General features: G+C 42.7%; 1 protein-coding gene across 1 annotated transcript in view; it reads right to left on the bottom strand.

Annotated features, from left to right (window-relative positions):
* Positions 1 to 15650, bottom strand: part of esyt1b (extended synaptotagmin-like protein 1b) — a 39234-nt gene extending 23584 nt beyond the window's left edge. Inside the window, exons 1-11 of the mRNA XM_029775493.1 lie at positions 14706 to 15650; positions 13400 to 13441; positions 5766 to 5900; positions 5496 to 5569; positions 5295 to 5367; positions 4734 to 4823; positions 3262 to 3317; positions 2917 to 3037; positions 2303 to 2479; positions 310 to 392; positions 2 to 50 (exon numbers count right to left, since the gene is read on the bottom strand). Coding sequence (XP_029631353.1) covers positions 2 to 50; positions 310 to 392; positions 2303 to 2479; positions 2917 to 3037; positions 3262 to 3317; positions 4734 to 4823; positions 5295 to 5367; positions 5496 to 5569; positions 5766 to 5900; positions 13400 to 13441; positions 14706 to 15065 — 1260 coding nt within the window. The 5' untranslated portion in view covers positions 15066 to 15650. The remainder of the gene's footprint in view (position 1; positions 51 to 309; positions 393 to 2302; positions 2480 to 2916; positions 3038 to 3261; positions 3318 to 4733; positions 4824 to 5294; positions 5368 to 5495; positions 5570 to 5765; positions 5901 to 13399; positions 13442 to 14705) is intronic.
* Positions 15651 to 15789: the final 139 nt, after the last annotated feature.

The following is a 15789-nucleotide window of genomic DNA, read 5'->3' as shown; positions in this document are numbered from 1 at the left end:
CTTCATCAACAACTGTAGACTTCTTCACAATACCCAAATCTATCTTGGTTCTGTAGGAAACGGCAGAGTGGGAGAGAGACAAAAAGAGAAATAAACAAAAGCAGAGAAAACAAGACAATGGAGAAAAAGAAGGAAAAGAGATCCAGCCGTATTTAAGGAAGAGAAGAGAACACTACATGTAAAACACTAGGAGACTTTATACTCTTTCTACTCAGTTACATGGCTATGTCAGGTGAAAGGGAAGGGAAACAGTCAAAAGTGGCAGTGTGGCACACAGAAAGCCATGGACAGTCAGTGAGATGTAGCTACCTCCCCAGGAAGTCATCCTGGTCTGGGTCTTTGTCATACACCTCCACCTCCAGCTCCTGACCTGGTACTTCATGGACTATGACCTGACATACACACATGGACATACAGTTGCATTCGGAAAGTATTCAGATCCCTTGACTTTTTCCACATTTTGTTACGTTACAGCCTTATTTTAAAATGGATTACATTGTTTTTTCCCCCTCATCAATCTACACACAATACCCCATAATGACAAAGAAAAAACAGGTTTTTAGACATTTTTACATATCACATTGACATAAGTATTCAGGCCCTTTACTCAGTATTTTGTTGAAGCACCTTTGGCAGCGATTACAGCCTCGAGTCTTCTTGGGTACGACGCTACAAGCTTGGCACACCTGTATTTGGGGAGTTTCTCCCATTCTCTGCAGATCCTCTCAAGCTCTGTCAGGTTGTATGGGGAGCGTTGCTGCACAGCTATTTTCAGGTCTCTCCAGACAGGTTCAAGTCCGGGCTCTGGCTGGGCCCCTCAAGGACAAGAGACTTGTCCCGAAGCCACTCTTGTCTTGGCTGTGTGCTTAGTGTCATTGTCCTGTTGGAAGGTGAACCTTTGCCCCAGTCTGAGGTCCTGAGCACTCTGGGGCAGGTTTTCATCAAGGATCTCTCTGTACTATGCTCCATTCATCTTTCTCTAGATCCTGACTAGTCTCCAAGTCCCTGCCGCTGAAAAACATCCCCACAGCATGATGCTGCCACCACCATGCTTAACCATAGGGGTGGCGCAGGTTTCCTCCAGACATGATGCTTGGCATTCAGGCCAAAAAGTTCAATCTTGGTTTCATCAGACCAGAGAATCTTGTTTCTCATGGTCTGAGAGTCTTTAGGTGCCTTTTGGCAAACTCCAAGCAGGCTGTCATGTGCATTTTACTGAGTGACTTCTGTCTGGCCACTTTACCATAAAGGCCTCATTTGGTGGAGTGTTGCAGAGATGGTTGTCCTTCTAAAAGGTTCCCTCATCTCCACAGAGGAACTCTGGAGCTCTGTCAGAGTGACCATCGGGTTCTTGGTCACCTCCCTGACCAAGGTCTTTCTCCCTCGATTGCTCAGTTTGATCGGGGAGTAAAGCTCTAGGAAGAGTCTTGGTGGTTCCAAACTTCTTCCATTTAAGAATGATGGAGGCCACTGTGTTCTTGGGGACCTTCAATGCTTGGGGACCTTCAAAAAAAATTGGGGCACCCTTCCCCAGTTATGTGCCTCGACACAATCCTGTCTCGGAGCTCTACAGACAATTCCCTCGACCTCATGGCTTGGTTTTTGCTCTGACATGCACTGTCAACTGTGGGACCTTATATAGACAGGTGTGTGCCTTTCCAAATAATGTCAAATCAATTGAATTTACCACAGGTGACATTGTAGAAACATCTCAAGGATGATCAATGGAAACAGGATGCACCTGAGCTCAATTTCGAGTCTCATAGCAAAGGGTCTGAATACTTATGTAAATAAGCTATTTCAGTTTTGATATTTTTCAAACATTTCGAAAAACCTGTTTTCGCTTTGTCATTATGGGGGTTTGTGTGTAGGTTAATAAGGGAAAAAAAGTAATTCAATAAGGCTGTAACGTAACAAAATGTGGAAAAAGTCAAGTGGTCTGAATACTTCTGAATGCACTGTACACACACAATGAGGACCAACAACACAGAGACATCAATAAGGAGACAATGTGTCTCTTTACTCTGTGATTACTCAGTTTGACTGTGTGTCATTGGCAGAGTGATTGTCTTGTTAAAAAACAAATGAACCTTGGTAGACAGACATACACAGGGGAATCCCCACATTGCTACTGGACCAATGCATTCTCTACCAAGTAATGCATTCTCTCCCTAAACAAATAATTGGAAATGAAGACATGCTGTTTTGCAACAGTAAATGCAACACTAACATGTGGCAATGACATTCAATGAAATAGGAATGAGTGATTTTTACGCAATCCTCTGGCTCCTGGCCCCCTCACCTCGTACATCTCTCCCCACTTGGGACAGACAGTGTTGTCCACAACGTGGGAGGTGAAGGTCTGAGGACCCACCCTACACAGGGCGTAAGGGTCAGACAGCCCCGCTATCACCCCCTTGATGTAGTTGTCCTTAGCTGGCAGGTCATCAGCCTCCAGGAGGTGGATACGCACCACACCCTGAGAGGGGGCGGGAGATAGAGAGAGCGGGGTAGAGGAAGAGAGAGAAATAGAGGGATGAGAGGGCACAGATACAGAGTAGGAGGGAACAATGAATTATTTCATGGGGCGGGAGGGAGAGGAAGACAGTGAGGGGATTGATACTGGTATAAGCTGTACTGTGTGTCATGTCTGTATATCAGTCTGGCAGTTATAAGCGCAGACGAGACACATAGAGTCTGTGGTCTGAGTAAATAAATGTGTGTGTTTGTGGAGAGTGTTTGTGGAGAGTGTTTGTGGAGAGTGTTTGTGGAGAGTGTTTGTGGAGAGTGTTTGTGGAGAGTGTTTGTGGAGAGTGTTTGTGGAGAGTGTTTGTGGAGAGTGTTTGTGGAGAGTGTTTGTGGAGAGTGTTTGTGGAGAGTGTTTGTGGAGAGTGTTTGTGGAGAGTGTGGACTCACCCTAGGCAGAGGAGAGCGAAGCTGGGCAACGTGCAGGTCTGCTACCAGGGGAACAGTCAGACGGTTGGGCAGAACCAGGTGGGAAGCTATGGCATCCATTATCATGGTGTCAGACATAATGCTGAGAAACACAGGAGAGGGAGCACTCGACTTTATATATACAGTAGATACATGGAAGTCCACAAACATAGCATATCAAAATACAGCAATATCATAGCATAGCACTGATTGTATCAGTTGGGGCATACAGTAAAGTATAGTTATCTGTTACATGAAGTGAATTATCATCACATGACATAGTGACTCCAATTACAGAACAATAACAACAGACAAAGTCAGCCTCACTTCAGGCCAGGGATGTCCAGTAAGTTGGTCAGTCCAGTCCAGTTGATGTCCAGTTTCTATAGGACAGGGGTGAGGAGATGAAGGAAAATATGAGGAATGTTGGGGTTTCAGACATCCAATACAAAGAGAAAGAGAGATACATAACACATGAAGGCATGTACAGTAGAACAACACACAAAAAAATGAGGGTTCCTCAAAGGTTCTTTGGGAAGGGTTATGGTTCTATGTGGAACCATAATTACTCAAAGAACCATTTGAGCTCTTCAAAGGTTCTTTACAGAACAGAAAAGGGTTCTTTGCTCTTTTAGTGATAATTCAAATGTACGGGCGACGGCTCATTAGAATATTTTGGGTTGTGGTTTGCACACAGCTCTTTTTGTGCAACTGTGAGTGAGGGTGTCATTCCAGTTTATCCAATGTGTTGTGTTATGCCTAACACACATTATATAAGACTATGGCCAGTGACAGTGACTTGTGTCACTTGAGAACGGTTGACTAAATCAGTCAGTGATTCTCAATTCTTTCCTCAGGGACCACCAGCTGTTCTAGAAATAGCTCATTCGATTCAACTTGCCAATTAACACAATTATAACACCTATGAAATTTTAACAATATAATATGTCTGACCAGAATAATAAACCCCTTATAGTTCTTCAAAAGGATCTACAAAGGGGCCTCCCAAGTGGCGCAGCGGTCTAAGGCCCTGTGTCGCAATGCTAGAGGTGTCACTACAGACCCGGGTTCAATCCCGGGCTATATCACAACCGGACGTGATCGGGAGTCCCATAGGGTGGTGCACAATTGGCCCAGCTTCGTCCGGATTAGGGGAGGGCTTGGCCGGGGGTCTCTACTTGGCTCATCGCGCTCTAGCGACTCCTTCTGGCGCCTGCAGGCTGACCTCAGTCGTCAGTTGAAATGTGTTTCCTCTGACACATTGGTGCAGCTGGCTTCCAGGTTAAGCGGGTAGGTGTAAAGAAACCCAGTTTGGTGGGTCATGTGTTGGAGGACGCATGACTCGACCTTCGCTGCCCGTCGAAGAATTGGAGCAATGAGACGAGATCGAAATTGTGGAGAAAAAAACAACCATAAAAAAGGGTTCTATATAGCCCCAAAAAGGGTTGTAACCATAGTGGAACCCTTTTTTAGTGCTATATAGAACCTTATTTAATGGTTCTTTATAGAACCTTGGGAAAGGGTTCTTTATAGCACAATACAGGCTCTATTTCAGACATAATGAGCATAGTTCTTTATAGAACCTTCAAAAAAGGGTTCTATATAGCACCAAAAAGGGTTCCGCTATGGTTACAAGCCAAAGAACCCCCCAAGCTGGTACTATTTGGAACCATTCTTTTTTTTGTGTGAAGTAACAGGGAGTGTGAGATGGTGGAGTGTTGGGAGTAAAGAGGATATGAAGGGAAAGATGGACAGACTGATGGTGTTAAGGAAAGAGGGGGATGGTTCCAGCTACCCACCGGCCTGCGGATAAAGAACATGGTGACCGCGCCCACGATGGGGACATCTCCAATCAGAGGCTCCAGAATCACCCGCATCATCCCATGCAGCTGGGAAGAGAGAGGAGGGAATACATTAATATAAAGTCACAAAACTGACAGAAGATTTATAAAGGACTTATAAAAACACTTATAGGGATTTATAAGTATGGACTGTGAATTATTTGTTATACATACATTGTAAAATAATAGTGAAGACATCAAAACTATGAAATAACACATATGGAATCATGCAGTAACCAAAAAAGTGTTGAACAAATCAAAATATATTTTATATTTCAGATTCTTCAAAGTAACCACCCTTTGCCTTGATGACAGCTTTGCACACTCTTGGCATTTGACTGGTACTGTACATTAAAAATAAAGAAGTCATTTCTTATTTATGTTTTAACGTTATTGTGTTACCAATATCTCTTCCTGCCTCTCCCTTTCTCTTAGTCAGGTCAATACCTTCTTTGTCTCCCTATTTTCCATAATATCCCACAGCCTTATTACAGACTAGAGAGAGAAAATAAAACATACCTGTATTCCCTTGACTCCTGCCTTGCAGAAATACCTCTTAACCTCCACATTGATCTCAACATTTCCAACATAGCTGCAAGGTAAAAGAGAAGGATGCTGTAGCACATTGCTAATGGTTTTGAACTTCCGATTTTGGAAGAGAGAGTGAATGGTGCCTCTGAGGCCTGGAGGAAAGTTAAACATTGAAGGGTTGAAGGTCACCTGATGTACACATCCAGCAGGACTTGTCCCCTCTCATTCTCTGTGTGTGCTTTTACACCCACCACCTTCATGGCCTACAACACACATACAGCATAGTCAACAAAGAACATACACACACCAAGAGAACACAATTATGTAAGACTATGAAAGACCATAGACCAATACTGTCCATCTCAGTGAGAGTGAAAGAAAATCTTGTGTCATGTATTAGTATGATGAGACCTGTAGCAGTGTGTGTGTGTGTATGGGGGATGTTATCTTAGAAGTTACCTTGTCCCCAAAGTCCACCTTAGTGAAGGTGAGGGTCTGGAGGTGAGTGCTGGAGGCACGGATGGATGGAGCGATGGTCTCCACTAGCAGCTTTTCCAGATATTGACCCACAAATGGCCACACCTGCTGCAGGATCTGAGTTGGGGGGACAGGGAGAGGAGCAGGGATGATGGCTATAATTTGTGCAATGCACACCAGGTAATTGCTTTTCAGCAATACTAAATCAGGTTATTGCAACATTTTCTGAGGGAAACACAGATAAGACTTGTTCTACCCCTTACTACTTCAGGAGTTAATGTGGAAGCACAAGCACACCACTCTCTAACGGCAATAGGCCTACTACTTTAAAATGTCTCAGCTTCAAATACCCAGGCATGATTATCTTATGGTGGTCGTATTCAATGTGTCAATAAGAACCAGGGCAACATGCATGTGACAGATTAGACTTCAGCTGTGCACACGTCTGTCTTTTCCATGATAGACATAGTTTCACATATTCAGGATTCTGGGCCCACCCGTTACCTGTAGATCGGTTCATGTCCAACCTTCACTGTTTAGATAATATGGTTCCTATTGGGCAAGGTTAGTGTTAGGACGTAGACAAACACTATCCACGAAACACTTCCACACTCCTTTCCCCCAGGGGGCAGCAGCAACCTTGTCCAGGTGCTGAGCCTGGTTGATAAGCACACCAGGTGCTGCCAATTAAGGCGATCGTAGGTCAGTGTCCCAGTTTTGTAAGCTGTGAGGCTGCTGGTTGGTTTGGTGGCCATGAGGCCTTTTGTTCGATTTTGAATCTTTAGTTTGTAGTTTTCCTTTTTGTATATATTTGTTTCCGTCACCATCTGAACCTAATAATCCACTTGGGCTCGTTGACCCAAACGAGTCAAGACAGAGCTGGCCATGGACCTAAGGTAAGGTTGCTGTCTCCCTGGGCACATGTGCATCCAACACAGTCCTCAAACACTGACTTCCCACATTAATACACACATTCATTCAGATTACATACCAGTTAACTAGGCCCCCTAGAATTGGCGAGTGCAACAATATTAGCAGGCTAGTTGATCGGTTTCGTAATGGCCTAGGGAAACCCTTCACATCAGGAAATGTTTACACATTTTTAAAACTGTCCCAGATCCTTTTTTAAATCACTGAGATATCTTTATCAGAACCCGAGTTATGAGCTTTTAAAGTTGACTTCAGCCAAAAAGTAAAAACTGAAAAAACAGCATTCAAAGATTCAGTTACGTTTTTTTCTAATTCCATTGAGGCAAGAGAGAAAAACACCAACACTCAACTTCCTTTCCTTTCCTTTGATTGTTTTAAAAGAGTGTCACTATATTTATTATTTTTTAAACAGCAACTGCAGGTATGGTTTGCATTAACTAATCCCTACTAGAACGAATTATTATACTGTACAATAATAGATACATGGAGCCAAAATAAGTGTACATTTCTGTGTGATTATGAACTATCAACAACAAACACTTAAAAAGAAAAACATTAAAGACAGAGCTGTTTGATTTGACTATATACAACACTGGATGGCATTATAGATGTCCAAAATAATCATTAGAATTAAAATGAATCTTGCAGGAATGGGTACTGGAACAAATTGCTGATGTCTCCATGGCCAGGAAAAACAATCTCATCTGCTGAGAGATGAGATGAAATTAGTTTGTCATACAGGCAATGTAAAAACAATACAAGTAGTCACAACACAACAAGACAATCACACAAAACGTAAATATTGCTGTAGCGAGAGTGAAATAGTACAGTACTAGTGTGCAAAAGAAAATCCAGTGACTGGGTAGTGTCGTGTGTTGACTGCGACCTGGTGTTGTTGAAGACCCGGATGGCAGTGGGCAAGAAGGATTTAAATCATAATGATATGAATGAATTTGACTCTCTGACAAACTAACAAAGATATCTCGAACAAACACAAACTACTAGGTCATCATTCTTATCTTAGTTAAGTGCTCCATGGTGGCGACCACCTTGGACCCAGCGCTGGCCACCAGATCCATGAGCCTGCCCATTCCCTTCACCATTTTACCCTGAGGGGGAGAAAAGCATGTTTCACTGCTTCCTCAGTCTTATTTATTTGGGTCCACAATACAGTAAATTGTCATGGAGACCCAAAAGTTAACACAAACACACACAAAGGGGCTCTCTTCCTCTTCAAACCTTTGTGTGTCTCTTATCTCTATTCCTATATCTCCATGAATTAACATGAACTTGTTAGCTAGCTAACATGTTTTGTGGGCTACAGGGATGAAAAATACCATGGTTAGTGAAATAGTCAGTGAAACATTTAGGCTAAAGTTAGCTATATCAGCTTGTCTTCAATAGTACTGTCACTCTCTACCAACATTGGCTACAGCCTACCTTAAACAAATACAAAGTAGATGCAGGTAGTGGAGGCGTGATAGTTATGAAGTCTAGAAAGCTTAACATACCTTGCTTGTTCCTCATTGAAGATGCTCTCATCTCTCCATCCATGAGGTGACAGAAGATCGTTGGGACCACTCGTAAAATAATCATTGATTTCCGGGAATTCAGAGCATACGGGCAGTTTCGCTCAAAGTAATTATAACTAATTAGCTAATTCAAACAACAAGCAAGGTTGCTATTTATCTTAGAAGTCAGCTGTCAGCTTCAATGATGATTGACTAATGATACTGAACAAAAATAAATGCAACATGCAACGATTTTGCTGAGTTACAGTTTATATAAGGAAATCAGTCAATTGAAATAAATGTATTAGGCCCTAATCTATGGATTTCACATGATTAGGCAGAGGTGCAGCCACTTGGGAGACAGGCCCAACCACTAGGGAGCCAGGCCCAGCCAATCAAAATGACTTTTTCCCCACAATGGGGCTTTATTACAGAGAAAAACTCCTTAGTTTCATCAGCTGTCCGAGTGGCTGGTCTCAGACGATCCTGCAGGTGAAGAAGCCTGATGAGTAGGTCCTGGCCTGGCGTGGTTACACGTAGTCTGCGGTTGTGAGGCCGGTTGGACGTATTGCCAAATTCTCTAAAACGACGTTGGAGGTGGCTTATGGTTGTGAAATTAACATTCAACTCTCTGGAAACAGCTCTTCGTGACAAGCCTGCAGTCAGCATGTCAATTGCATGCTCTCTGAAAACTTGAGACATTGTGGCCTTTTAGTGTCCCAGCGCAAGGTGCACCTGTGTAATGATCATGATGTTTAATCAGCTTCTTGATATGCCACATCTGTCAGGTGGATGGATTATCTTGACAAGACATCAAATGCTCACTAACAGGTATGTAAACAAATTTGTAAACAAAATTTGAGAAATAAGCATTTGTGTGTATGGAAAAATCCTGGGATCTTTTATTTCAGCTCATGAAACATGGGAACAGCACTTTACATGGTGCGTTTATATTTTTGTTTAGGGTAGAAACCAGAAAGACTGCGGATGTGTGCTATTGCTAGGATGACAGGAGCACAATCCCAATTTGCACTCTGTCTCACCTGTGCACTCATTCACACCCCTTCAAAGATTAAAAGCAGTGGATTGGTGTAACTGTAGTGGTAGATAATTAATCTACACCTATCCAAAAGTTTTACATCTTTGAGGGGAGTGGCCAGGGCTAGCAAGAAATGGGATGCAGCTCAAAATGACACAGCTAACGAATGACAGCAAGATGCCTCTCGCTTCCAAGTTTAAGATAGGATATTGATTAGATTGCTTTGCTATCTAAAGTCTAAATAATTCTGAATGGCTAAAACTGCTGCAATACTGTAAATATATTTTGATCACTTTTCATGTCATTTTGGTCAGCTAATAGGCCTACACACTGATCAAGCAACATCGGAAGAAAGTGTGAACCTCTTATGAACGTTAGCACTGGCGTACGGCTAATTATAGACAAATGAAAATTCATAACTACATTGTTGATTGTAAATTACAACGTTATACTACTACATTACTAATTAGCTAGCTAATTATTCTGTATCTAAACCAGCCTGATTTAATTTCTCTGTAGCATGTTATTCTGAATTGGTCAAGTCAGCTGTAACACTCTCAGGTCTGGGAAGTTAGCGCTAGCGTTTTCACGTTGGGCATGCTATCTAACATAAAAACAACAACTTGTAAATTAATTATTTTCCTTAAGTAATCATACAATATTTTTTACATTCCAATAAAATAAAGGGTTTAAAGTATCCAAAACAACCAAAATCTCAATTTCCACAACAAATATTTTTGTTGCATTTTGTCTTTTTCCCAACAATGAATTTGCACGACATCAGACCAGTTCTTGTAGGCCGCCTCACATTTGATCTCTGTCGAGTTCTAGGGGGGTTTCACGTTTGTCTAAAAGCAGGACAAGACTCCCTCCCTGGCAGTGAATATATAATGCATTCGGAAAGAACTCAGACACCTTGACTTTTTCCACATTTTTCTATGTTACAGCCTTTTGTAAAATTGATTCAATAGTTTTTTCCCCTCATCAACACACACACAATACCCCATAATGTCAAAGCAAAAACATTTTTTTAGACATTTTTGCAAATATATAAAAAATAAAATGACAGAAATATCACAAGTGTTCTGACCCTTCACTCAGTACTTTGTTGAAGCACCTTTGGCAGCTATTACAGCCTCACGTCTTTTTGGGTACCGTAATTTCCGGACTATAAGCCGCAATTTTTTTCCCACGCTTTGAACCTCGCGGCTTAAACAATGACGCGGCTAATATATGGATTTTTCCCGCTTTCAATTTTTACGGGTTAAAGTCAAACAACTTTTTAGTTTACTGTTTAGATTAAATCGAGCGCTCTCAAACTTCCCATCATTCTGATTACGGTAGTCATTTTGTCACCCTCATCATGTCAAAGACACGGAAAAATGCATATGATGCAGCTTTCAAGTTGAAGTCGATTGATCTTTCTGTTGGAAAAGGAAATAGAGCTGCTGCACGGGAGCTTGGTCTTAATGAGTCGATGATAAGACGTTGGAAACAGCAGCGTGAGGAATTGACTCTAAAGGAAAGGAAAGACAACTAAAGCTTACTGCTCATTTTTTATTTTTTGTTACAAGCCGTGTTTCGTTAAAGCCTATTTATCTTTGTTACAAGCCGTGTTTCGTTAAAGGCTATTTATTTTTGTTACAAGCCGTGTTTCGTTAAAGCCTGTGTAAAGTTAATTTGTTTCAATGTACCGGTAGGCACCTGCGGCTTATAGACATGTGCGGCTTATTTATGTTCAAATTTTTGTACTTTTTTTTTATTCAGTGGGTGCGGCTTATATTCAGGTGTGCTCAATAGTCCGGAAATTACGGTATATATATTTTTATTTTATTTAACTAGGCAAGTCAGCTAAGAACAAATTCTTCTTTACAATGACGGCCTAGGAACAGTGGGTTAACTACCTTGTTCAGGGCCAAAACGACAAACTTCTACCTTGTCAGCTCAGGGATTCGATCTAGCGACCTTTCAGTTACTGGCCCAATGCTCTAACCACTAGGCTACCTGCAGCCCCAAATAATGCTATAAGCTTGGCACACCTGTATTTGGGGAGTTTTTCCCATTCTTCTCTGCTGATCCTCTCAAGCTGGATAGGGAGGGTGAATGGGGAGCGTCGCTGCACAGCTATTTTCAGGTCTCTCCAGAGATGTTAGATCGGTTTCAAGTCTGGGCTCTGGCTTGGCCACTCAAGGACATTCAGAAACTTGTCCCGAAGCTACTCCTGCATTGTCTTGGCTGTGTGTTTAGGGTCATTGTCCTGTGGGAAGGTGAACCTTCACCCCAGTCTGAGGTCCTGAGCAGGTTTTCATCAAGGATCTCCATGTACTTTGCTCCGTTCATCTTTCCCTCGATCCTGACTAGTCTCCCAGTCCCTGCCACTGAAAAACATACCCTCAGCATGATGCTGCCAAAATCATGCTTCACCATAGGGATGGTGTCAGGTTTTCTCCAGACATGACACTTGGCATTAAGGCCAAAGAGTTCAATCTTGGTTTCATCAGACCACAAAATCTTATTTCTTGTGGTCTGAGTCCTTTAGGTGCCTTTTGGCAAACTCCAAGCGGGCTTTCACCTGCCTTTTACTGAGAAGTGGCTTCCGTCTGGCCACTTTACCATAAAGGCCTGATTTGGTTGAGCGCTGCAGAGATGGTTGTCCTTCTGGAAGGTTCTCCAATCTCCACAGAGGAACTCTGGAGCTCTGTCAGAGTGACCATCAGGTTCTTGGTCACCTCCCTGACCAAGGCCCTTCACCCCCGATTGCTCAGTTTGGCCAGGCACCCAGCTCTAGGAAGAGTCTTGGTGGTTCCAAACGTCCATTTAAGAATGATGGAGGCCACTGTGTTCTTGGGGACCTTCAATGCTGCAGAATTTCTTTTGGTACCCTTCCCCAGATCTTTGCCTCAACACAATTCTGTATCGGAGCTCTACAGACAATTCCTTCAACCTCGTGACTTGGTTTTTGCTCTGACATGCACTGTCAACTGTGGGACCTTAAATAGACAGGTGTGCCTTTCCAAATCATGTCCAATAAATTGAATTTACCACTGGTGGACATCTCAAGAATGATCAATGGAAACAGGATGTGCATCCTAAACTCAATTTCAAGTCTCATAGCAAGGGTCTGAATACTTATGTAAATACTTATGTAAAGTACCTGTTTTTTATTTGTAATACATTTGCAAAAATGTATAAAAACCTGTTTTTGCTTTGTCATTATGGGGTATTGTGTGTAGATTGAGGAAAAATCATAATTTAATAAATTTTAGAATAAGGCTGTAATGTAACAAAATGAGGAAAACGTGAAGGGGTCTGAATACTTTCCGAATGCAATGTATACTGTAGATGCGTGAAATTACATCTAGGTCCAGTTGCTGAGTCATCAGCAACATGAACAGCAAGGGTTTCTGGGCATTGGCACCTAGTCTGCTGATGCCCCTGTAGGAAAATCCAACTCAAATATCTGCTTTGTCTAAGAGATAGCTGTGCTCGGACCTCGTGTTCCCATTGTAGCGAAATCATAATTTCAGTCTTGGCTGAGGCCTATTCTTAGAACACAGGCCCAGCCTGGTTTTGCAGGCTGGGCCGCTACAATGGGTAGGCCGTCATTGTAACTGACTTGCCTAGTTAAAAAAAGGTTCAATTTAAAAATAATTACAATAATTTACAGGGCTGGAAGAGACAGAGTGAAAGAGAGGTTGGGGAAGAAGGGACAATTGTTGCCATTTGATTGGATTTTAGGGGTTTAGTTGGCCCCTCCCTCTTCCTGTGAGTCAGGCAGCACTAATATGGAAAGGTTGACAGAGTGGCCTGGCAATGGGCCTGCTCTGCTCTCTACTGTAGGAGGGGAGAAAGCTGCCTACAGCCCAGACACAGTGGCGAGGCTACTGGGGTGGGCGTCCCTGCTGTAACATCGCAGTGTAGCAGCAGCAGCACTAATCGCTCAGCTACCATGCCCCACCACCTGTCTATCAACATAGCAGCTGGCTCACAGAGACAGCGATAGGCATGTGTGTTTGCTGTGTGTTTAATGGGAGAATGATGAATAGGGTTTCTCTTTGCACTCTCTAAAGGGCAGGCATTTGTAAGCGGAGAGGTTACCAGATGAAAACTGATGTAGGGAGGTAATGTCGCAGTACCTTATTGAGCCATTCCACCTTTTCCACATCTGGGAAGTTGACCTGTGAGGAATTAGAAATAAATAAATCAGTCACAGATTTAGGAGGAATACAAGAGTTGTCTTATCATGTACATAATGAGTTGTATAGCTAGGGCTATCGGACTAGCTTTTCCCAGTGCTTTGTCGGTGTTGTTAGTGAATGCCACAACGGAAACTGTCTACATCCGAGGGACAGGAAGTGGGTGAGAAAGACATAAGTGCACCATCATCTCAATGCCTTCTTTTGGCACTAAACACAACTCCCTTATAGTCAGTGCTTGACTTGGGCAGGAGCTCACCGGAGCTGAGTACAGGCACCTCAAATGTTCTACCGCTGGAGCTACTGTTCCTCTTATAGAATATTAACTCAAACGTATTGTGGAGCTCCTGCACCTAAATATAAACAGTACTGGCACACAAAATGAGTACCGGAACCTATTTCAGTCAAGCACTGATTATAGTGTAAACAAACACCATTCTTCACCCCAAACAGATTTGACACCCCAAACAGACTAAGTGCTAAAGGTTATGTTGTGACCAGTAGTTGGGAAAGCATGTTTATTCCCCTTATCTGTTATTCTGAAATAGACTCATTCTCTGACTCACTCCCTCCTTTTTTCCCTCTTAGTCTCGAGGGAAGACATATTGAGAATTGCCTAATATAGAAGAAGCTGAGGAGGCGGAGGAATCATACATAGGGAGGGAGAGAGAGAGAAAGGGAGAGAATTAAACTGTAGAGAGAATAGAGAGAAACACTGTAGAGAAAAAGAGACAGCATCAAAAGACCACGCCTCAATCAGCACATCTCAAATGGCCTTTAACATCCATACCTAGGCATCAATGGTCTGAGTGCTTCAGATTATTACTTTACAGGCACCTTTGTATATGAAAAGAAAAATCAATTCTGTCTCAGCTCAGCTGCATGGGGTTGATGGCATAGGTCCTGCATACAGTATACCAGCTATACAAATATTGGAGGCAGTTAGAGCCAGGGATTTTAGCATGTAGATGTAATAACTGTATAATAACATTGTTAAAATGATGTTAATGTTTCCTAGTGCACAGTAATCAGTTCGATCAAACTAGCTATGGTTTAGGATACATTTGCGAGGATATATTTGGTCCTTTGATATTTTCTGTGTGGAACAGACTGGCTCGCTAGGACCATAGACCTAGCTAGGAGGAGGAGGTCGACTTGTGGCATCTGATGGGGGGGAAGGGGACCACGTTAAACATAGATAATGGAGCACCTTATCAGTGACCAATGGTTATCAAAGTTATCTTACCCAAGCAGGGAGATCCTTTTTACTTTTGAACAGTTTCATGTCTGTATATTGTTGTTCGTTGTCATTGTGATGAATGGCGGACCGCAGACGAGCTTCTTTTGCCTCGCGTGAGTGCTTCCATCCCGTGTAGACCATGAGCCCGAACACCAACAGACTGGTGCTAACCCGGTAGTACCCTGCCAGATAAACGGGCAGCAAGGCACCTAGGCACTTGCCGAATGTCCAAAGAACCGATACAGCGTCAACACCTTGTGGTTTGGGGGTTTCAATTTCTATGCTATTCGGTGTATTCTTTTCGGAATGGGCCGACCCAGATGCGTCCTTGGTGGATTCTCCCTGCCCCGAGTCCGGATTTTGCATTTTGGCGTTTTCTGACAGAAAATGTAAGCTAGCGCAAGTTCTTCAATGCCTACTTTTCAACAGACTGCTATCTAATGTAGGCTACAACTCAGTACTGACGAATAGGCTAGGTATCTAGTTGATTTTAAAACTGCATCTCTATATGTTCATAATCCAGCCAGTCTTCTTAGCGGGTACGGTACGGGTACTGCCAAATTTACACAATGCGTGGCATTAAACGTTGAGTACACAACTTCATAAGCCATTTACTAAAAAAGTACAATAACACATTTCAATACGTAGCTAGCTACTCCTCCATGTGTTGTCTTTCAAGAAGGAAAAAAATATGAACACACTAGACTAGGCTAGGGCTGTGTTCTAGAATCTAGCCTGTGCCGTTAGCAGAACCGAAATACGCCCAGCCCATAAAATGAAAATGATTAGTGCTATCTGGGATTCTTCGGACGTCCCTTCCCTTAACCATGAAACTATTACCAGTTAAAATGTATATTTCAATGGGGTGACGTCAGAGTTCGACGTCTTAAGGATCCCAGTTAGCAAGGACCGAAGAGAAAAACCGCAGTCGAATTATTTGACTCATTCCTGACTTCGCATGCTTGACTTGTCATGGGTCGATAGTTGGCAACTAAAGGTTAGGGTTGCGGAAAAACTGAAGCGAACTGTCACTGCGTGCGGAAGTGCCGCGAAAGCAGTATTAAATTGATCGAATCTGTAAAAATGTCTA

The sequence above is a fragment of the Salmo trutta genome, chromosome 14, assembly GCF_901001165.1.
Source record: "Salmo trutta chromosome 14, fSalTru1.1, whole genome shotgun sequence".
NCBI classification, from domain to species: domain Eukaryota; kingdom Metazoa; phylum Chordata; class Actinopteri; order Salmoniformes; family Salmonidae; genus Salmo; species Salmo trutta.
The sequence above is the reverse complement of the archived record's forward strand: the minus strand, read 5'-3'. Positions and strand labels throughout refer to the sequence as shown.